Source organism: Theobroma cacao, chromosome 2, assembly GCF_000208745.1.
Source record: "Theobroma cacao cultivar B97-61/B2 chromosome 2, Criollo_cocoa_genome_V2, whole genome shotgun sequence".
Taxonomy (NCBI): domain Eukaryota; kingdom Viridiplantae; phylum Streptophyta; class Magnoliopsida; order Malvales; family Malvaceae; genus Theobroma; species Theobroma cacao.
Genome location: NC_030851.1, coordinates 4,519,802 through 4,542,371, shown reverse-complemented (window position 1 = coordinate 4,542,371; position 22,570 = coordinate 4,519,802). Strand labels below are relative to the sequence as shown.

At 37.9% G+C, this 22,570-nt stretch overlaps 4 protein-coding genes and 1 pseudogene across 4 annotated transcripts; 2 read left to right on the top strand and 3 right to left on the bottom strand.

The window, feature by feature from the left end:
- LOC18607832 (phospholipase D delta) lies at positions 19-9,567 on the bottom strand. Its single transcript, XM_007042216.2, has 11 exons — positions 8,601-9,567; positions 6,685-7,671; positions 6,123-6,239; positions 5,746-5,940; positions 3,830-4,102; positions 3,662-3,730; positions 3,353-3,500; positions 2,521-2,669; positions 1,476-1,649; positions 866-1,063; positions 19-631 (listed from the first exon to the last, which is right to left on the bottom strand). The coding sequence occupies exons 2-11, from the start codon at positions 7,612-7,614 to the stop codon at positions 338-340; spliced, it is 2,547 nt and encodes an 848-aa protein (XP_007042278.2). The 5' UTR covers positions 7,615-7,671; positions 8,601-9,567; the 3' UTR covers positions 19-337.
- On the bottom strand, positions 9,806-12,221 carry LOC18607830 (multiple organellar RNA editing factor 1, mitochondrial). Its single transcript, XM_007042212.2, has 5 exons — positions 11,728-12,221; positions 11,451-11,548; positions 11,259-11,324; positions 10,306-11,132; positions 9,806-10,162 (listed from the first exon to the last, which is right to left on the bottom strand). The coding sequence occupies exons 1-5, from the start codon at positions 12,108-12,110 to the stop codon at positions 10,151-10,153; spliced, it is 1,386 nt and encodes a 461-aa protein (XP_007042274.2). The 5' UTR covers positions 12,111-12,221; the 3' UTR covers positions 9,806-10,150.
- Positions 12,390-13,938, top strand: LOC18607829 (annotated as a pseudogene).
- LOC18607828 (MLO-like protein 4) lies at positions 14,388-21,098 on the top strand. Its single transcript, XM_007042210.2, has 16 exons — positions 14,388-14,404; positions 14,486-14,807; positions 15,683-15,740; positions 15,928-16,154; positions 16,238-16,354; positions 16,803-16,863; positions 17,011-17,102; positions 17,533-17,607; positions 17,726-17,811; positions 18,400-18,449; positions 18,835-18,875; positions 19,004-19,174; positions 19,255-19,290; positions 19,440-19,507; positions 19,610-19,670; positions 20,020-21,098. The coding sequence occupies exons 2-16, from the start codon at positions 14,682-14,684 to the stop codon at positions 20,449-20,451; spliced, it is 1,701 nt and encodes a 566-aa protein (XP_007042272.2). The 5' UTR covers positions 14,388-14,404; positions 14,486-14,681; the 3' UTR covers positions 20,452-21,098.
- On the bottom strand, positions 20,954-21,705 carry LOC18607827 (ferredoxin-A). Its single transcript, XM_007042208.2, has one exon. It carries the CDS (start codon positions 21,602-21,604, stop codon positions 21,173-21,175), a length of 432 nt encoding a protein of 143 aa, XP_007042270.2. The 5' UTR covers positions 21,605-21,705; the 3' UTR covers positions 20,954-21,172.

Sequence of the window (22,570 nt, the reverse complement as noted above, 5' to 3'; positions counted from 1 at the left end):
CAGTTCATTAGTTGGGTCTAAATTCTCAAAACTGATTCATGGAATCACTATTAATGTCAAGACAGGAGAGCACGAATTCAATTTGTACAAGTTGTTTTCCGTCAATGGACATACAACAAAATAAGCAAGAAAAGGCAATCATCACAGCTGCCTGCTGCTGCAACTAGACAAAGGTTTCTTTTCAGGTCTTAACAATCATTACAACGTGATCATCACATGAATGCCTGACTTGTTATCCTCTCTTTTTAACTTTCCAGTAATGCTACATCCTTCAATCTTTGTATTAAGGTGGAAGTATATGTTTTGTTACTAAAACTTATTGGAGCTTACACTTGTGTTAAGTTGTTAGAACATCAGGAAGATTGGTGGATGCTCCAAGAACTTTACCACCGATATCAGGAAACGTTTCATAACCTGGCAATGGACCAACCGTCCCGTTTCTTCTGATTTTAATTGGATACAGCATCAAGTGTCCCCTCATTTCTCTGTAATCATCATCCACAAATGATTTCCAGTTACGTTTGGCAATCTTGTTAACAAGCTTTATACATTCCAGGCTTTGTGGTTCCCGGAAAGTATCCTCCAGTTTGCCAAGGTGTTCAGCCCACAGAGACATCCGATAACCATAAACCTACATCCAACAATACTGGTGCAACTCATAAATCTAAACAGGAATTTAGGCAAACATTAAATATATTTTATACCCCAGAGATATTATTCTCCATGCTCCAATGCCATTTTGTTTCCTTTGAAGCATATGCTAAAACAAATAAACCAAAAAAAAAAAATAGTAGTATATATAAATTACTGCCTGTTGTCTGGCATTCTCGAGTATTCAAAAGTGAACAGAGCCAGAATCCCAAACCTGGCCATGTGGGTGGGATTTCTTTGCTGCCCATGTGTAATTCGGTTGGTAAGCACCCATAGCTATTTCTGTGTCCCTTGAACCATCCAAGGATCTCTGGTTAATGTTTGCTGATCCCATGATCACATACTCATCATCAACTATCATCCCTTTGGCATGGACATAAATCATGAATCTGCGGAACTCTTGAGCCAATGCCTGTCAAAATATATAAGAAATTTCTAAAGTTTATCGAATACAGATGATCAAAGAAAAAAACCTATTCATTAAATAAAAGGTATTATTATGCTATAGGAGGACACTCTTGCTTGATAGAAGGCAAGTTGACATCAAATCCAGAGGTAATGCTATGCATAAAACAAGTTTAGCTTCAGTCATGTGGCAAAACAACAGCACAATACACCCTGTCAATCAGCCACACTTTGGAGGGTGTCACATCATTAACATTAGGAATTGGATAATTAGCTGCATTCCATTTTGGAAGCCATTTTACTTTGATTGCCAGAAAATATAACGTACATTTTGAATTTTAACCACAACCTAAAGTCATCATAAAGATTTTTGTAGTAGCAACCTCATATAATTCTCAGAGGAGATAAAAATAGCTTACCAGTGCACGGTTATCTGTTTGCTGATTTACCTGAGATGAACTTTCTGAAGAGGAAGGATCACGCTTACCGAGGCAATAGAAGTTCAAATAATCTTGTGGATGATATTGATCGGAAAGGCCTGATTTTTCGAGTTCTTGTGCAATGATTGAGTACATTACAGCCATTGTTTGTCCCTGAGTGCATTTAAACATCAAATAAAGCATAGATATTATGATAACTTGCGACTTGCCAACATGTTATCCAAAAGGTTTCGACATGGATAAGAAATAACATGCAGAAATGCAATTTGCTAATTTGCACATAAGAGCTTAATGAAGACATAGCTTTTTCTTCCCTCCTCCCTACCTTGGGGAATCTAAAACTATCATATAATATTTTGCATTTTCTTTTCAATAGTAAATGCACCACTCAAGCCAGGAAACCAACAGTTCAGTCTGCTTCTGGGTCTTAATTTTGCAGCCACTCAAGAAGTAAACCAAACTTCTATAATTTCTTAGATCCTCAACAAGGCAATGAAGAAAAGAACGCACCAAGAAATGGATAAAACTGGTGTTAGTTCTTTTCTACAGAAAATTCCTTGGTAATGCTGGAACCATAAATAATCATAGAGGTCCTTACGATTCTATGTTACAGGCTACTTCAAACAAGCTAAATTGGCATTGGATATTCTTTAATGTTCTAGGTTTAGTTTATCCCCTCCACGTATGTGAAGTGCACATCCTTTAAATTATAGGCTTTGTTGAGCATGATTTCTATGTCCACATGCACCTTCTCAAAACAGAATTAATTCAAGAAAATTTGGATATGTTTTGCGTTTGCAAACAAACATAAGAGTTTGAGCGAAATGAACTTGACACCAACATTACTCAACAGCTAAAGGACAAAGTGGTCAATAGAAAATTCAAAGTATCATGAGATCCAAATTTTGCTATGCAGAAAATTATGGAGCCACAGATCAACCACATTTCAAAACTTCCTATTTTGGTTGACAGTGAAAGTTCGAATTTGTAGGGCATAATTCTTAATTTGAAGAAATTAGAGAACCTGCCAAAATAATATTTCCTGCACAGCATTGCTATTTGGCACACCCTCTGGCCACATAGGTATCACTATATACACGGAGAAACGCTCATTTGTACTGATTTTGCTGGCAATTTTCAGAGCCAATTCCATAGGGATTAAGTTATCAGCACCTGCTTATATAAAAAAAAATTCCCATTAAAGATTCATACATCTTAAATGCCACAAAGAACTGAAAGGCTTAATTTAGCTTGCCCAAAAATCAGAGTAAAATTATAAGCATGTCAAACTTATGTAAAAATCACAGATGTTAGCAGGGGAAACCCAAACAAAAATGAACCAAAAATGATTAAAGACAGCTCAAGATCAATTGTTAATTATCTTACAACTAAGCTACCACTGAGACTATAAGAAAAAAACCAAGCAATGCTAGCTGCAAAAAGAACAAACAATGCAATTACTCTAATTCTTTTTGGCCTAATGCATATACATGCCAAATGTACTCATATAAGAAAAGGAAAATAAGGGATGGTTATCTCAGAACCTACATAGTAGTCATGCATCTTTTGGCTATCTGGACGAAAGTCCACTGGTTTTATTGTTCTGAAGTTGGTTGGAGGATATAGAATACACCAATTACCATCAAAATAATATCAGATCGTAATTATATCACAACATATAGAAATAAAGGATAAATTCCAATCGATGTGCATACTTGTTCACACCTAACTGGAGAAGGAGGTGGACCAAGCCACAGCTAAATGGTAGCTGCACCTTTCCTCCAAAGACTAATCCCCAATCCACCCGCCAAAAGAAAAAAATGGAGAAGAGGTGATACTAGTCTACGATTGTTTACCTGCATTTTTGTATGATGGCCAATAATATGAAGACCCGAGGAAATATTGATTCTCTATATATATAAAGTGTTGTGCCGACCTTATTGCTTTTATATAAGCTGCATGGATGCTCCTGTCTACTTTCAAGTTCTTTCCACAGACAAGATTCTGCAGAAAAATACAAATCAGAATAACAAGGTTACTGATGTAAGTTCATTTGCAACAGGGTTTCACATGGATGTAAAACTTAAAACACAAGCTAAATATACCTGGTAACAACTAAGAAGACTGTACATAACATAAGGCACTATAATAGGCCAGTTTCTAACCTGAGCTGCAGCTTGCTTAACATCCTTTGGAAATCCTTTTACAGATCCGGAATCGATAGACCGGAATACCTACCAAAATGAGAATTAACATTAATCACAATGGTATAGACTCTCATCAAGAAAAATAGAAGGGGTTGATGTTATTTTATAAGACTTATTCTGCCCAACCTGCACATGCCAATTCTCAGGGTCCTCTTCATCACAAACACGCACAATTTTGTCTCCATCAGAACCAGGAGAGGGAGATATTATCCATGAAATACGATCTACCCTTATCAAGGCCTCATCGTGCCAAGGAGTGACCTTTCTTAGCTTGAAGTCACGCCATTTTGCAGCCTTTCTCCATCTTTGTTCAAAGTTAGTCAATACATCATATGCAGCAGGACCCTCAATTTTGCAGTGTAGATCATGCCACGGTTGCCTCGGGCTTTGGGCATTAGACTATACGTCAAGAGTACCACTGTCAAAACCAATTCCACAGAATATGACAGAAATTTCTTCAAGCAGCAATCTAGAAACAACACCATGTACCAGTGAAATAGCTAGATGCATGGTGGACACTCAATCATTATCACCTAAATATGCCATTTAACATTTTTTTTTTTTGAAAAGCAATATGCCATTTAACATTGACATGACAGTTATCTTTCAGTTTCCAACACAAAGTGAAGGAGAATACAAAACTAGGGAACCTTAGTACACCAGACAGTAAGCTTATATGAGCATGTAGCCTTACGCTTGAACAACTGCATGATTACCTAAAGGACCAGCAAAGATATGCTCAAGCATCTTGGATAATTGATTAAAACTAAATTGATGTTAATCACTATACTAATCGTAGAAGTCCTTGTCTATCTTTCAAGTTTTACCACAGGAAAATATAACTAATGTCATATCTCTATCCCCACCTTGCCCTCCAAAGCCTATTTAAACAATTAAACACCATGAAGAAAAACGTCTTCATCAGCTAAGTCCATTCCAGCAAAATAACTAAAAAATTTACACCTTTGGTCCAACACACTAATGCTAATACCAAGAAATTTTCTTTTATGTTGTCAAACTTTATTGGATTATGAAAATTTAATATCATGTTTAGTTTTTAGGATGGCCATCTAACCTAATACTATGTTTTATGTGCTTAGGATAGGCCTAACTTAACAGATGTACTCCCCCTCATGTGTAGGGACAACAGATCTAACATGTGCCAACTCATCATGGAGGGGACAATAACGGGGGGCAGCACCTGATGCCATGTTAAATTTTAGATGGGCATCCAACCTAAAACCAATTGATAATAGGTGGAGTGGCCCTTACTATGTTTATGTGTCTATGACACCCTAACTTAACAGATATGAGATTTCTTTATTACCACTAGTAAATTTTAGGTAAACTACAGCTTGAAATTCAAAGACTTCAAGTGAGAAGTCAAATTCCCTGTTCAAGTTGCCAATCTTTCTATGCACCGTATCAATCTGCTTCCCATCCAAAATCAGATTTAAGTATGTATATCTTAATGCACCCCATGACGCATATGAAAATATCTTCAGTTATGTCGGTCAACCTGCCAGCTACTTTTTCTGTTTTCCCCAAGAACCTTTCTTCAACAATCCATCTACCAGCTATTGACTCTTCAGTTTACCACTCTCTGCTCCTTCCTTGTCTGCAATTCTCTTCCCAGAACCATATTACAAGACCACCCGAACTTCTAGAATATCAAGGTGGGCTAGGCAATGGCATCATAGATCTACGAGAATAAAACATAGTAGCTAACAACTTGCTCGTAGTAGATAAGTTCATATGTTTATCAGACTCAAAGCATTCGCAGAATGCAAGGTTTTCTTTTGAATAAGACTATAATCCTACATTGAAAACATTTTACATGAAAATATAAAAGATCCATTAATTAAAAGAAATTCAAGGTAAAGAAACTTCATCCTCTGTTAATCCCATTGTATTTCTGTAATCTGACAAAAAGAAAAAACTGTTCTAAACCCCCATGTTTGCAGGGCAGAAACCAGTATCAACCAGAAATGTTAATGTACTCATGATCATGCAGAAAGTTTGCTGAGGAGAAAACCACTCACAGGAAATGTTGGATTATGAAAATCATCCTTGAAGACAGTGTCAAGATCACGAAAGAGACGGTGCTCAGGGGTGTCATATCTGCCATCACATAAATCTAGACCACCAATGAAAGCAGTTATTTTCCGATTATTTCCTGAAGCTTGGGTGTCAAGAAGCACGCATTTCTGATGATGTGTGAAAAGGGTTCCCACAACCTGGACTAGAAGGAACCATTCAAGCCATGGATAAAACAACAAATCAACTGTGTAGCCATCTAGATATGACCAATACATAATAGTAAAAATCTTTCATGAATAAACTAGCATCCAAGCAGTAAACAGAAGCAGAGTCACATTACTAATACATGGTTCCAAATTCAAAGAAATAAGTTCCTTACCTGTTGCTTGAAAAAACTAAGCTTGTTGCTTGCATAACGAGGAGCAAGCACACAACGAACACTTGAGTGTTTGAAAAATCTTTTAGTCTCTTCATCATGAGTCTGCATAACACCTACCTGCATTCAAGGCTAACATCATTCATGATGCATCTATGGCTAAATAAAACTTGCAAATGAATATATCATTCCACCGGTTTATCTGCTTAAGTGGTGTACATAGGTTAAGAGTGGTTTGGGAATGCAGCAATAACATTACAAAAACGCTTCAAGGGTTTGTGTAAGCTTATTCATAGAAATGACATCAACTGCGATTAAATCAATCTCTTCTGTCAACTTGTGGTTTTTTTTTTTTTTTTGGGAAAGAGTGGATATTTAATTTCACTGAAAAATCATGCTTGAACATAAAAATTGCTCACAAAATCAGTTTAAAATGCTTATTTACCTATTAGGTTACATGACTTAGCCCAATATTATGGAAAAAATGCTCTCTAACATGAAGCTAAATGATACTATAAATTGCAAATACAAACTACTAGAAATGTTGATTAGTCATGAACTGTACCGTTTTCAAGAGACCCCTGTCATGCGAAGTTTTATCATCCCATATCAGCATAACCACACGGACCCCTTCTTGCGACTTGTATTTCAATAACTCTCCCAAAGAAAGCTGCCCTCCATTAGGTAAAGGCTTTGTTGGTTCCCTCACAAGTTTTATAGGATGATAGACAGACCAACCAACTATATATATGAGGTGATGTGCTTCTAGAATGGCATGGCATATGTCTTCCCAGCATTTGCCTTGCTGATAAACTTTTCCACCATCAAGTAAAATTTCAGGTAGCAAAGAATCAGGTACATGAGCATCTTGATAAAGGGTCACACTTCCTCCTTTACGGAGAGGGAAATACGTATTGGGGACTCCCATGTAATCTGGTCCAGTCCCAACGCCATGTTGATATAGAGGGTTTTGTCTCATTGGCCTAAACTGAAGAGAAACATGAATTTCAGGATAGGGTTTCAAACAATTCCCAAAATGACCAATAATGGGGAACCAATCATTAATTTCATGTCCTGGAAGGACTTTTTCAACAGCTATCTCAACTACTCCTATAAGTTGAGCACCAAGAACATCATTATCCTTAACATGAAACTCAATTTTTACTACAGGATGTGCAACTGGCACAATGAAATGTTCATCCCACAGGGGGTTCTCACAATTGGCAATTATTCTAGTTTGAGCAACTGTAGCCCCTGCAAGGCAAACAGATACATAAGGGTCACTGGTAATCATAGACTGCCTGCCCGAGGCCTTAGGTTTTTTTCGAAAGTAAGTGTCACAAGTTCCAAACATAGTGAAAAATCTCCTCATTCTTTCTGAAGCTAAATCCATATTTGGAAGAGATTTAGCCTCTATAATCCACAAGTCAAGTTCACCATGAAGAAAAGTGGTTTCCCCAATGGCCCTGCTGCTTCCAGTACTGTCACGACCCATTCTGACTAGGGAATTAAGCAAATAACAAATTGCTGAAGCATCTCAATTTTGCCAAACCTGAACCAAGAACATCAAGCCATAATAAACTTTAGGAGTGCGAGAGAAGTGGAATTCTTTGTCTGGAGTCTTAACTCAAAGAAGATCCATCAAGTCCTTTTAACATATGATACTTATATCTGAAAGCTAACGAGCATCTCTAATTGAACAAAAACCTCATGTTTGAAGGATGCAATCTGTTAATCATCACAATCAAGCAGTCAAACATAATGAAATATTCGAGAAATTTTTTTATTTTCCAGAACCATTATTCAGAGGCCCTGTTCTGCAAGCTGATCCAAGAATTATCCTTGCTAATAAGAAAAAGGATTTAGATTTGACAGCACTATCACTCAAGCACTGGCATACACACACACATCCATTGGAGGAATACAGAAAAATTTGTACTTTCTGCATACACAAATATAAAAAGGATCTTGAACATAATGAGCGCAGACTCTCATTGATGAAATGCACATAATATACCCTTGCATAGGCAGTATAGTTGAAGTAAACAATTTGCCTTAATTTAAAGTTACATAAAAGGGCCAAAATTGGACATCCAGGATAATGCAGACATTCAATTCTGGCCTTGCAAATGATGGATACTTATCTGCTGTAATTTCATAAAAAATGGAACATGTCAGATCATTTTCATATAAGCATATTTTCTGATCCTAATTTGACCATAATCATAAAAAAGATGAAAAAATAAAAGAAAAAGGGTTTATCAACTTATGGGAAAAATTACAAGTAATAGATCAAACTTACCAAACAAAAATCAAAACTTTGTATTGGCAATTTGTCAATATTAGAACCACCAGAATCAAAGGCAACAGAATTCAAAATCAAACACAAATAAAAGGAACTAACCCACTTAAAGTTATGGATTGCATATTTAATATTTTGCATTAACTATAGCATTAAGATCATTCTTGGGAAAGAATCACCTGAAGAAGAGTAGAGGAGAAGAGGAACATAGTGGAAGGGGGATTGCTTCAGCCACAATTTCCTTTGGGCTTTGTTTTAAGAGAGTTGAAGCGAATATGGCGGGAAATATAAGGCAAAGAATGGTTTCGGTTGGAACTTGGAACCCATTCTCCCTAACTAACGAACACCCTTGCTTACCCGAACTAAACGCCTGATTGGAATTTGGATGTTCCCCTCCCTCCCATAGAACAAATGTCGATTTTTCTAAACATTTTGCCAAAATTATGAATTATGATGTCTTTCTTCACCTGACTTAGGAAGACAGGACAAGCCTTCATCAGTCCTTCATATTGAACCTCTTGCCCTTCCAATTCCATATTTCGTTTTCTCCACCCATTGGACGTGAAAAAGAAATGCTTTTAATCACAAATAGTAGTGATAGTGAAAAATTAAGGTGGGTACTCAAACTACTATTCCATTTCCTTGGAACCTTTCCATACAGCGTGGACCAGTCCTTAATCCTCAAGTTTAAGTGTGACAAGGATTTTCTCCGAGGAAAATGCACTTGGAGACTTCAGTCTTTTGGCAAAACCCAACCCCAGAAATCAATAAACAAAAAGACTGATCAAGCATATTATAACTCTCAAGTGCCTCAACTGCTCCATCATTTCCGATGAAGGATCTGAAAGCTTTTGAATTTGGTGGACCAAAAAATCATGGAAACTTGGCCCATCCAAAAGGAAAAAAGCTGGCCAGGTTCCCTCTTCAGGTTGGCTTCCATATACTAAAAAGAAGGGTATCAAAATTAACGATAGGATCATTCTTTCCCAAGAGAAAGACAAAGCAGCGGATACGAGACTCACAACTCGAGCACAAAGAAAAGCGCCTATTCCGTTCACGTTATTCGGCAAGGAGAACGACGATGGGGTTGATGTTGATGAGTTTAGGTTGCGTTCAATGCACGAATGGGATCTTCCACGTGCTCTTACGCGGTACTAGCACCACTATATGTATGGTTTCCTCTTCTTTGTTGTTAATTGGGTTCTCTACTTTCGATTCTATTGTCTCTGATATTTTTGGTGAAGACGAATTGGAAAAGTACACAATGTATAATATAATGATAATCAATTACAACTTATGAATGCCGAATCATAGTGGTTTTTTTCCCAATAAAAAAGTAATTTACAATGGCTCATCTCGGGTGACAGAAATATCCAGAGAGAAATGTTAAATGGCAGCCTCCATGCAGAATTTTCTTCAAGAAGAGAGATTCATACGGACGATAGGAGGAAATTCCTACATTTTCTGATAATGAAAAGGCAGAAACAAGAAGGCAAAATCACATTTTGATTTGATGATAAAATTCTAGTCCAAGCTCTTAACCAAATAGGGGATGCTACAAGCTCGAACTTCACAGTCAGAAAACTGATCTAAGACAAAACAGTCGACTATTTACCACGACAGATAACAGAAACTGCTATAGGTAACTCTTAAAGAGAGAAAGAAAAGACACCATGACTCCTTTGCACGTCCATTCTCCCAATCATCTCAAAGAACCGTTTGAAATCTTTCAGTATCTTCCCTGCAGAAACAAGCAACTTCTATTAACAAATATTGCAGAGCACCTGATATGGCTCAAAGGAAAGTGCAACTCAGAAATGCTGCTCAGCATCAATTTATGAGTTTTATCCAAAAGTTCAAATTGATTTAAAAGGAATGCCTTACTTGTTGCATCCCTCCTTGTCCCATTGATCCGGTTGGCTCTCCTTGCACATTTCTCTGCTCTGCCTGTGAGAACCCTTGACCAGCTCCATGTCCCGGGTAAGTCTGTCCATCCCCAGCATTTGTTCTCTGCCCATAACCCTGCCCAGTGCCAGCAGTTGCTCCTGGCCCATAGTTCTGACCAGACGCAGGATTTGATCCTTGCCCATAACTCTGTCCATAGCCAGGATTTGCTCCTTGCCCATAATTCTGCCCATAACCAGGATTTGCTTGCCCATAATTCTGCCCATAGCCAGGATTTGCTCCTTGCCCGAAATTCTGCCCATAGCCAGGATTTGCCCCTTGCCCAAAATTCTGCCCATAGCCAGAACTTGGTCCCTGCCCATAATTCCCACCTTGTGTGGAAGCAAAGTTCCTTTGATCTCCTCTGGAATCCCTTTGCTCAGGAGGCACATAATTGTGCCCATCTTTCTGAAAGAAGTCCCTTCGCTCTTGGGACATATAATTTACCTGCCCTCCTTGGTTGTAACTGCCCTGGTATGAAGGATCACTTCCTTGTGGAGCATCCCTGTTGTTCATTGGTGGCTGCTGACCATAATTTTGTTGAGGTGGATAATTTTGTGGAGGCCTATAGTTCCTTCCATCCCCTTGCACAAATCCCTGCTGATTGTATGGTGAATTTCCTTGCTGGTTTTGCATTGGGTTTCCTTGTCGATCATACCTTGGTTGGTCAGGATTTCTATTATTTTGACGGAACCTACCACCTTGGTGTCTACCATACTGAACAGGGGGTGGTCTTGGTGTGATAACACCATTTTCATATTTGTCGCCTGGCAGTCACAGCAAAATATTCAACTCCAAGGTCAAACGCTTCACAATGTAGTATGTACCATTCAGATAAAATCAGCCAATAACGTAAAACAGAATGGGGATATCAGAAAAGGAAAACTCCTAACCTCCATACTCCTTCTTTACTGGATCAATATAAGAGTCTGGCAATACAAAAACAACCCCGGGTACATCTGTTTATACCAAAAACTTCAAAAGTCAGAATCTTTCTTTCATTTTCTCTCAAACACAAATATCAAAATCTTTAAAACGAATAATTTTTTGGGAGTAATATGATATCATAAGCTGTAAAAACTGACCATGAAACTTTTCAGACTCTTCTTCAGACATTAAAACCTGAAAACCTTCATAAGTAGTTGTGCTACACGCATATATTCTTTTTTTCGCCTCCTCCACGCTGAAACAAATTAATCCAAAATCAGCAAACCCATTTACCACCCACTAAAAACTAAAGATTCTAACATCAAGGCTACCTCAAGTTAACCAATCAAACAAAATGCCCAATAAAAAAAACTGCTACAAATTTATTTCCAATAATTGGGCAAAACTCAAGGATAAAAGAGAGATAAAAGGGACCTGATGCCGAGGCCTTGAGCACAAATCTGCTCGTAAGTACGGACCATTCCTTCAGGGGGAGGCTTATTATCTTTGGGGAAATCAACGACGATGAGCCAATGGTTGTAATCGCAGCCTTCGAATAAAATCGTGTCTTCGGTTATCTCATCCCCTTCTTTGTATAGTTTGTACTGTCTCGGAGATGAAAGTGGACCCCCCGACGATTTGAACCATCGAGATTGAAAGATACCGAAGGATGATGTTGTTGATGATAATGGAGTACGGGTGGAATTGGAAATGGTGGCTGTAATTGTAGGGACAGCAGGGTTGGGAATGGAGAGAGTACGGTGGAGGGTAGTCAGAGTAGTTAGTGTCCGACGGAGGCGAAGTGGATGCAGAGCCATGGCTAAGGTTTCGGTGGTAGAGACACAAAGCGCTAGGGTTTTACAGGGTTTAGGGAACTTTCTAGAGAGAGAGTGAGAGTGTCGAGAAGGTGAAATACGGAATTGTACAATACTGATTTGGTTTGGGCAAATGTCAATTTAGGGCCACATGTTTTTTCTTATTTGAAAAAGGGCCCAAGCCCATTAATGCAATTAAGCCCAAGATATAAACTTGATTTTTTTGATTACATTTTTACAGAAAGTTTCATGTTAAAAAATTCTCTCATGTGTAAATACCAGCCGTGCCCCCTCTGCCATTCCAGCCACCGCCTCACACATATTTCCCGAGGGCTGTGTACCGTTGAGAACCGTATCTGCACCCCTTTCATTATACAAGGTGTCTGTCCTTTGCAACTATGAGTTTCGTAACTGATTCCCCAGTACACTCGTCTTGCAGCGATGACTTTGCCGCATTGCTTGATGCTGAGTTGGAAGTCGGTTCTTCAGGTTTTTCACCGGACGAAGAAGATGAAGAAGCTGATGGTGATAATGATAATGATGATGACCTTGATAGTCAAAAGGAACAAAAGGTGCAAGATCGAGAAGTTGGAAGACTTAGAAGAACCTCGGGGTCCAACCTCTCAGGGTTTGATAGAAATAATCTTGAAGAAGAATGTATGTACGCGTCGGGGTTCTTTTGGACAAATGTGCATCCTTTGGAGGAAAAGGTTGGATGATGAATTTGGTGTAACATTTGGGTATATACATAAGGTTTTAAGGCTTGGTAACGATGAAATTGATCGATTACGCATAAGAAGCTTTGTTTAGTTCTTGATTTGGATCACACACTGATTAATTCTACTCAGCTGTTGCAGCTAACACCTGAGGAAGAATATTTGATGGGCCAATCTGATTCCCTTCAAGATGTTTCATAAGGCAGCCTCTTCGTGTTGGACTTTATACATATGATGACCAAATTGAGGCCCGTTGTCCGTAAATTTCTCAAAGAAGCAAGTGAAATGTTTGAGATGTACATTTAGACAATGGGTGATAGACCCTATGCATAGCAATGGCTAAACTGCTTGACCCGAGAAGAGAGTACTTCAATGGTAGAGTGATTTCAAGAGATGATGGCACCCAGAAACACCAAAAGGGTCTTGATGTAGTGCTAGGGCAAGAGAGTGCTGTTGTGATCCTTTATGATACAGAAAATGCATGGATGAAGCGTAAAGACAATTTGATACTGATGGAGAGATATCATTTCTTTGCTTCAAGTTGTCACCAATTTGACTACAGGTTCCAAGTCTCTTTCTCAGTTGAAGAGTGACGAAAGAGAGCCGGATGGAGCACTTGCTTCGATTCTTAAACTACTTAGGCAAATCCACCATATGTTCTTTGATGAACTCGATTGCAATCTTGCTCGCAGAGATGTAAAGCAGCTGTTGACAACAGTTCGGAAGGAAGTGCTTAGAGGGTGTAAAATTATTTTCAGCCGTGCTTTTCCTACAGACTTCCGGACAGATACTCATCCTCTGTGGAAGATGGCAGAGCGGTTAGGAGCTACTTGGTCAACAGAAACTGAACTTTCAGTTACACATGTTGTTTCAAAAGATGCTGGGACAGAAAAGTCTCACTGGGCAGTGAAGGAGAAGAAGTTTTTCGTCCATCCATGGTGGATAGAAGTTGCAAACTTTTCGTGGCACAAGCAGCCTGAACAGAACTTTCCTGTTAGCCAAGGAAGGAAACAATGATCACATTTTCATGTAAGGCATTAAGCCCCCCCGGTACTGGCAGACGTTGGAAGTTGTTGTATTTGTTTTCAAATAAAATAAATTCTCTCATTTAATTTTCAGCTAATAGGTGGAATAGCAGTGCTGGAAGTTGTTTAATAAATTTAATGACTCATTCAAACTCAAAATATATAGAATTACAGAAAGTCCTTATAATAAGAATGATGTAATTGAAGTTGTGCACATGGCCTAATTATTTGTATTCAACAAGGACCTTCAAACTATTAAAAGGAAATAATTAAGTTTGCCTTCTTCGATCCTTCTGAAGTCTGCATGCATGAGCAGAACCACTGATCACAAACGTTAATTTGTGGAAAGCTTCAATAATTTTTTGCTAACTGATAATTATAATATATAGTTGTATTTATTATTTTATTTAAAGAAGGAGGGTGTCCAACTGCCAAGTTAAGATCTTCAAAGCTCAAAGAGAGGGAGAGTTCCTATTCCTTCCCATGTGGGTAGGTTGCATTTGGTGGAGCATAAAAAAGGAGTGATTATTGCATTGATTTCAATGCAAAAACGAAGGTGGGTCTGTTTAAGAAATCACAAACAAAGACAAAACAATAATCATTAAACTAATATTGTGCACTTCCCATGTTCTCTCAGCTGAAGACCTTGAGTAAACTCTTCACTTCCTCCGAAACCCGCTGTTCCTCGCCCACTTCCTTGTTTCCTGGATCTTTCACTTTCCGCCAACTGGGTTCTTCATTTTCTCTAGAAAGCTTTTCGCTTTTTTCTCTTCTATGAAAAAAAAGTGTTGGCATTTGAAGTAGAAGGTTCAGTTCTTGTTGACGTAAGAAACATGGAGAAGTTGATAACGGAAGGGAGGTCTTTAGCGGAGACCCCAACTTATACTGTTGCTTCTGTCATTACAGTTTTGGTTTTTGTTTGTTTTTTGGTTGAACGCTCCATTTATAGATTTGGAAAGGTAAGTAATTACTGTCAATTAGTGAAGTAGTTTTCCAGTAGCTCTCTTTTTGGTTGGGAAATGTGGGAAATGAAAGGGGAAACTGTTTTTTGATCATTCTTCTGTTTCTTTTTTTTTTTTCTATAAGTTGGGGACCCACATTTGTTGACAATTTGGCTTGGTTTGAAAAATGTTTTCAGAAAGTTGTCATGTTATGTTTGGTTTCCGGCAATTGTAGGAAAACATGAAAGAAACTCTCCTTATGGCTGCTGAGTGCTGAACCACTTTGGATGTTTAGCTTGCCTTTGATATTTGGGAGGTTACCTATTCTTCTAGATTGGTTGCCTGGTTGCTGCTAAAAAATGAAACAGAGTGGAATAATCTTAGTTTGGAACCCACTTTTTTACTCAGCTTGGTTTCTGAAGGAATTTTTGTGTTATTAATTTCTATTTTGTTTCCTGGGAAAGTGAGAAATCGAACTAAAACTTAGTTTGGCTTGTTTCCCTTTTCAATACTAACAATGCACTCTTCGGTTGCTGAAAAGAATGTAAGAAATTGCAATAGTAGCTTTTATAGTCACTCATACTTTTCATTGAGACAACCTTTAGAAGGTTTGGAGGAAGTTAACGAAAAGTATAGGAAAATTGGAGAAAGCAGAATTTTCAGCTGTTGGTGTTTGATTGTGTGTAACTGCAAATGATCAGTGATATGGCTTGTGGCTATGTTTACTGATATTTGGAAACAACACCAATGGGGAATATGGTCTTTGGAGATTGGACATTTGTTTCACTTTTCTATTTTATGTCCATTGCCCAGTGAAAGAAAGAGAGAAGCTGCGAAACAAAAAACTTAGAAATTTGCCAGTTTATCTGAATTTGATTTTCTATTCTGTATAGTGGTTGAAGAAGACAAGGAGGAAAGCTTTGTTTGTTTCTCTGGAGAAGATTAAGGAAGGTGAGTGAGTCAGGTCCTCTGTTGATTGAGGATTGAAACTTGATTGTTGTCACTCATATATGTTTTGGGGTTTATGTGATCTATTTTGAGTAGTCGCTGACTGTTTTACAGTGTCGTGAAGTGAGAGTTATATCAGATTCTGATTTTCATGCTTGTGACTTTTTCTTTTCCCCCTTCTTCATGTTAGACTTGATGCTGCTTGGTCTTATATCTTTGTTGTTGGCACAATGGGCACGAGGGATATCTGAGATTTGTGTAAATTCATCCCTTTTCACCAGTCGCTTCTATATTTGCTCTGAGATGGATTATGACATAAATAAGAGTATGTTGTTTGAAAGTACTTCCTCTTTCACAAATGAGACTGGTATTCCTCCAGAAGGACTAAATTCTCATCCATCACATCAATGTGGTGAGGTAACTTTCTACTCATCTAGTTTTAAATTTGGTAGGTATATTGTCAGCGAATTAGATTTCTCACTGATAATGGTTGAATGCAGGGTCGTGAACCATTTGTATCATTTGAAAGTCTTGAGCAACTCCACCGGTTTTTGTTTGTTCTTGGCATCACTCATGTCCTCTATAGCTGTCTGGCGGTTGGCCTGGCTATGAGCAAGGTGCAGCCTCTATCTTTCCAATGCCACTTGTAGGTTTACCAATTAAAGCTACTTAACAGATCATCCATGTGAATTAAGTGAACTAGAGGGCATTTCTGCTTATCATGAAAACAAGCTATGCCTCATTATTTTCACCCTTGATTGTCTTTCAAATGGACTAAAAGTTATAGCAAGCATGATAGAATCTGACATTTAAATTTTCCTCTGAAACTTTAACAGTCACCATGTTCTGGCCATGAAATAGACTAACTTAACTTCTATAGGTTGATTTAGGACTTTGAAGATTTATTACAATCATTTAGCGTGTGAAATGATGATTTTTTCTTGGTTTGTTGCATTTCCACTGTTACATATCACTTATATCTTACAAAATGCTATTTTCATGATATCTGTGATGCCTCCTTCATTAGAATAGTGGTTTATAGATTCTCATTCCACATCTATGTAGATTTATAGTTGGAGAAAATGGGAAAACCAAGCCAGCATCATAGCTGATGGAAGCTTGCAAGGTCTGTAACGAAATAGTAATAGACATGGCCCAGCACCAGTTCCTCCAAACAACTTCTTTGCTTTTTCACGGGTATTATTTAGCAGTATTATCAACATATTTTCAGCAATATGATTTTTTCCAATTATGATTGTTTTTTTGGCATTAGCAAAGAGAAACAAAGTAATGAGGCGACAATCTACCTTTGTTTTCCATCACACATCTCATCCATGGAGCAGGAGTCGAATTCTCATTTGGATGGTGATTTTCATGCTCAAACATATATTCTGCATTTCCTTAGTCTGTGATATTTTCATCTTTATACTGTTTCATTTTCTTGTTTGATTCTTTGATGCTGAAATGTGCCTGGTGACTAAGCTCAAAATTCTGCTAGCTGAGGATCCAACTTTTAAGCTTTAAGATGTGTCTTTTGTTTGTGTTCTAGGGATAACCCTGTCCGAAATCTATGTATATCCAAAAAGTATTGTTCCGGAATGGTGATCCTAACTTCTCAGAAGCATATATCTGAGTGTCCCAAAACTCGAGAATGTTGACTAGGATTGAGTTTTATACTTTTTCACTCTCATTATAACAGTCAATGTGCAACTTTCTTCTTTTATTCCATCCCCACTTTTTTTATATTGATTGATTTGTGTCTTTAAGTAATTGGTTTTGTGGTCTGTACATGCAGCTTTGCTTTCTACGACAATTTAGGAGCTCTATAAAGAAGTCAGATTACCTGGCATTACGTCTGGGTTTCATTACCGTGGGTATCTAATATCCCTTGGTTACCTATTTTTCTCACTTTGCTGGTTTGCTATTGGATGGTTCTTGTAATAAATTTTAAGTTGCACATTCGCTTGTTTTTCTTATTGACTTTCCAGAAGCACAAGCTACCACTTTCTTATAATTTCCATAAATATATGGTTCGAAGCATGGAAGATGAGTTCCATGGCATTCTTGGTATTAGGTAAGTACTCATACAAATTGGATTTCAATTTCGAACCTATGTCCTATGATTTGGTTTTATATAATTCCCATTGATTAAGTTACATGGTAAAATTGTGAAGATAGTGAGAGGATTAATTTATTAAAGAAGCTGAGCATATCAGAACAAATCAAGGAAAGCATTCCATGGAAAACATAAATTCGAGCAAGTTTTCTATATTTCTTTCAGAAAGCTGTTCAGTGAAATTATTTCACCTAATTTCATAATACTGCTATATGAATAACCTAGTTCTTTTCAAGAAGAAGACGAAATGCGTGCTATGAATAATGTATATGCTGTTGTGTTGATTTGTTATTATAAATGAGAAGATCAGAACAGAAAATCAAAATGATATACTAGAACGAGGGAGGAAGATAGTTGTCATACAGGCTGGAGAAAGAAGGTAAAAATATGAATGAAAATAACAAATGAACCACAACTACTGCTCTTTCTGGATCATATTTTACTTACAATGCAGGTTGCTGATTTTGATGATGTTCATAAGACAGTTGTCAATAACTCTACAATTTCTGATAAAAATCAATTGTAACTGAGATTTTGATTTTGCAGCTGGCCGCTTTGGGGATATGCTATAGCTTGCATCTTTGTAAATATTCACGGTAACTAGTCATTTTAACATGCAATGCATTTTTTATTGCTCCTTTTTATGTTTTGGTTTTACTTCTTTGGATTCCCAAGCTCATAAGATAAACAAAGGCAGATTGAGAGAGGACAAATTCCCCTGACCCCATGAATTCTTTATAAAAACATCAGACTAGGAGCAAAGAGAAATGTGCACCCCCTTGATCATTAAAGTTGTCCTCTGTCCTGTTTTGCATCCTTGAGAAAACAAAAAATTATGGTGAAAAAAGCCTATTGAGTCAAAGAAATTTTCTGATAATAAGATAAGGTGCAAGTTGGTTGTCAATATTTCAAGATTGTCTATGAGTGTAACCAGATTCAGTACACACTGATCCATCTTTATTTTCGCCTTATGTGCTACAGGGCTAAATATTTACTTCTGGCTCTCTTTCATCCCTGCTATTGTAAGTACACTGACTCCTGCTGGCAAATTATTCAGAGAGAAAGACAGAAATTCTTAATTAATTTTAATCAATGAAAGAGGATCAATTAGCTGAATGTTTGTCTTACAAAATTGTTTCACATGTCAAAGCTTGTGATGCTGGTCGGGACAAAACTTCAGCATGTTGTTTCCTCATTAGCACTTGAAATTAAGGAACAAACTGGTCCACCTACTGGAGCTCAAGTCAAACCACGCGATGATTTGTTTTGGTTTGGAAAACCAGAGATATTACTCAGGTTGATACAGTTTATCATTTTTCAGGTAAAATCTACACTTTACATGTTATGTCTCTCATGTGATTCAGGTTAGTATTTATATCTGATTATTTCTTGTTCATGCAGAATGCCTTTGAGATGGCAACCTTTATCTGGTCATTGGTAAGATTTACCTCTCTATCTCTTTGTGCTGCCTGCTTGCATTACATGCACAAAAAATAGATTGTTGCATGCAATTTGCAACAGCACCTTCTTCTTCTTTTCAGTTATTTTGAGAAGATGGCTTATTTTCCTTTTCTCCATTTGTTTAGTGGGGACTTAAGCAGAGGTCATGCTTCATGAATAATCATTTTATGATAGTCTTCCGCCTAGTTTCTGGGTACGTTTACTTTTAATTAGAGAGCTTCAATGCAAAAACTTCTTTAATGAAAAGCATGAAAATATTTTGACTATAATGTGGTTTTAATTGCGGTATATGCAGGGTTCTTGTTCAGTTCTGGTGTAGCTATATCACAGTGCCCCTGAATGTAATTGTTTCACAGGTTTTTCCCTGTCTTTAACACATACAAGTTTAAATTTTTCATTATGTTTGCACCATTTGTCATGTTTGCTTGTATGAACCGGATAAGGAACTTGGACAAGTATTCCTTAGTGCATGCGTCTCTTTATGGAAACTTAAATGAAAGAGATGATTCTTTTAATGTAATCTCAAAGCTTTTCTAACTAAATCTGGAAGTTCTTCACCCCCTACTCTCCAGTGTTATCTTTCACAATTTTTGCTTCACCAATAAGCTTTACTTTGGCTCTTGCATTAGCATTACAAAAAGAGTAAACATGCTTACTTTGCACTGTATGATATGCTAACATTTCAACTCTTGTTGGTGCTTTCAGATGGGATCCCGATGTAAGAAAGCCTTAGTTACTGAGAGTGTAAGAGAATCACTTCATAGTTGGTGTAAAAGAGTAAAAGAGAAGTCTAAACGTGAATCTGTGCACTCGCATACCGCAAGATCAGTGTGTTCACTGGAATCAGTAGTTGATGATGAGAGGGATGAAATCACAGTTGCATCCGGCACTTTATCCAGAAGCTCTTCCATGGAGTCACTAAATCAAGTAACTATAACATCCTCAGAACAAGCAGAGGCCATTCTTGGGACTTCCAACCGTACCCAAGGTGAATACTCATCACGGGTGGCGGACTATTTATCCGAGTCTATAAGCATCAATGCATCACAGCCTCTGACCATTGATGAAGACGAGAATGATGACATTGCAGAAGAAGAGAAGGTTGACACTCTGTATGAGTTGTTTCAAAGGACCTGAATGGTCTATCTTACATAGTTCAGTTTTCATTTTTCTATTACCTTTTGCTTTTTTATAACCTTATATTTAGCGAAACGTGTGTTTAGATTTTGATGGATCTACAAAAAGCTAATTAAATAGTATCAGATAGTGAACAAATCTTGCTTCAAGTAATTAACAAACTTGCTTGAGCACAGAAAAGAGTTATGATGGCTATACAGCTTTGGGCGTTTTCTTTTCACCAGGAAAGCTTTATAGCAGTAACTCACCCGCAATTAACAAAAAATATTCTCAATGCTTTTGCTCATACAGAGTATATCCAACAACCATGACTCCGAAAATCCGGCGTTCCAAGAAAACCAGTTGATCCCTCTATAACATCTTGACTGGTAATTTCTCTAAGTAAATGGTCAGTTGAAGTATCCATTTGTTTTACGTGTGAACCTGATTTGCTCACTACTAGTCTACATTATTCATAAAACTAATCCAGTCTGCATAATAATACACAAACAGAGAGCGAGAGAGAACAAAAAGATCCTCAGCAAAACATTTAAGATAATTAAGGCTACAACAATTTCATACGTTACCACAAATGAACAAAAACCTTACAACATGTTGTAACTCGTTCAGGGACATGACAGTGACAACCCTTTGACCATTACACTAAGCCAACCAACCTAAAAGTAACAGACAATAAATTAGGAAGAAGGCGAAGGATAGTAATTGGTAAACCACTTTAAATTTAGAGATCGTCCTCCTTGTGTGTCTCGATGACAACATCACTCGTGGGGTAAGCGACACAAGTGAGAACAAAACCAGAATCCATCTGCTCATCATCGAGGAAGCTACCGTCAGACTGATCCACAGAACCTTTTGTAACCTTTCCAGTGCATGAAGAGCAAGAACCAGCCCTGCATGAGTATGGAATATCAATACCCTCTTCCTCGGCTTGGTCAAGAATGTATACGTCGTCTGGGCACTCAAATTCTAAAGGTCCTTCAGGAGTGAGGAGAGTTACTTTGTATGCAGCCATGGTAAGTCGGCCCCCTCTCTGGGCTTTTAGGCCAAAAAGAGCCTGCCTAAAGGTAGGAAGGGAGCGTAGGCTTGTCACCGGCTGGCGGCGGACAAAGGAGGTGCTGACCATGGCGCTGGAGAGAGTGGCGGTGGAGGCCATTTTCAGTGTGATGGGGAAGGGGTAGAGAGTATTGAGCTAATGATATGCAATGGCAGGCTAAAGGATGTTGAGAGAGCAGGTGTGCTAATAACGGGTAGGATTGCGGAGAAAGTGTGGCTAGGAAAAGGAGTGGATGAAGTGGCAATGAGTCCTATCTGCCACGTGGCGAACCACCGTGGCTCGCATTATCTTTATATCATCACCACAAAAGGTTCACCTATTAATTGGTGAATGTGGCTGCCACAATCCTCTTACGATATTTCCCTTGGCATTTAGTCGAAGAGAACCATCGGTTTTTTATGGCTCTACTTAAAAAGTACAAAATACGAATGGGTACCAAGGTCTCCTCGACGAAACACTGAGCCCACAGAAACAACAAAGTTCATTTTTTTTTTTTTTTTTAAATTTCCGAGCCCAAAATGTCGATTACCACAAGATTATGGAGCAAATCAGGCAATGCGTACGTCAAAATGTGCAATCAGTTTGAACGTTTCCAGACAACTGATGCGCCCCCTGGCAAAAGGCACACGTCAAATTTAGTATGTTAATTGCTACACAAGTCACAACCGCACACCATCTTTCTCCATCCTTCAGTTTCTAGCAGTTTTAATATATCGATAAATCGATAGTAAGACAAAAAGTTCCTAGCGCATAACACGAACTCAAACCAAACCACAAATTCATGTAACAGTTTGTCCCGTGCATCTATGTTTCCGTTCAACTTCCCTTGTAAAATATAAACTTGCAGTATTATCGCAGAAGCAATTGAACTAATTTCCATTGTAATCTGCTTTTTTTTTTTTTTTAATTTAAAGCTATCATTTGGCTTCCTTCAATCTCCAAATCTCGGTAAGTAACAGAACCTTTATTCTTTCTTCTCTTAATACCAGGACTTTTTTTTTTTCCTTTTTTTCTGGGTGAGAAGTAGGTCGGCAGTTTGGCCGCGATTGAAAGATTTAACATGCA

What these genes read in the sequence shown, in the direction of transcription:
- LOC18607830 (XM_007042212.2), bottom strand. Translation starts at nt 12,110, where the DNA reads ATGGCTCTGCATCCACTTCGCCTCCGTCGGACACTAACTACTCTGACT. An exon ending in GCTCAAGGCCTCGGCATCAG is followed by an intron (nt 11,549 to 11,727) that starts GTCCCTTTTATC and finishes AATTTGTTTCAG; the next exon opens with CGTGGAGGAGGCGAAAAAAA. An exon ending in AGTAAAGAAGGAGTATGGAG is followed by an intron (nt 11,133 to 11,258) that starts GTTAGGAGTTTT and finishes TGTGACTGCCAG; the next exon opens with GCGACAAATATGAAAATGGT.
- LOC18607832 (XM_007042216.2), bottom strand. Translation starts at nt 7,614, where the DNA reads ATGGGTCGTGACAGTACTGGAAGCAGCAGGGCCATTGGGGAAACCACT. An exon ending in ACAGGGGTCTCTTGAAAACG is followed by an intron (nt 6,240 to 6,684) that starts GTACAGTTCATG and finishes CCTTGAATGCAG; the next exon opens with GTAGGTGTTATGCAGACTCA. An exon ending in AGGAAATATTATTTTGGCAG is followed by an intron (nt 1,650 to 2,520) that starts GTTCTCTAATTT and finishes AAATGCACTCAG; the next exon opens with GGACAAACAATGGCTGTAAT.
- LOC18607828 (XM_007042210.2), top strand. Translation starts at nt 14,682, where the DNA reads ATGGAGAAGTTGATAACGGAAGGGAGGTCTTTAGCGGAGACCCCAACT. An exon ending in CCATTTATAGATTTGGAAAG is followed by an intron (nt 14,808 to 15,682) that starts GTAAGTAATTAC and finishes TATTCTGTATAG; the next exon opens with TGGTTGAAGAAGACAAGGAG. An exon ending in GTCTTCCGCCTAGTTTCTGG is followed by an intron (nt 19,508 to 19,609) that starts GTACGTTTACTT and finishes CGGTATATGCAG; the next exon opens with GGTTCTTGTTCAGTTCTGGT.
- LOC18607827 (XM_007042208.2), bottom strand. Translation starts at nt 21,604, where the DNA reads ATGGCCTCCACCGCCACTCTCTCCAGCGCCATGGTCAGCACCTCCTTT.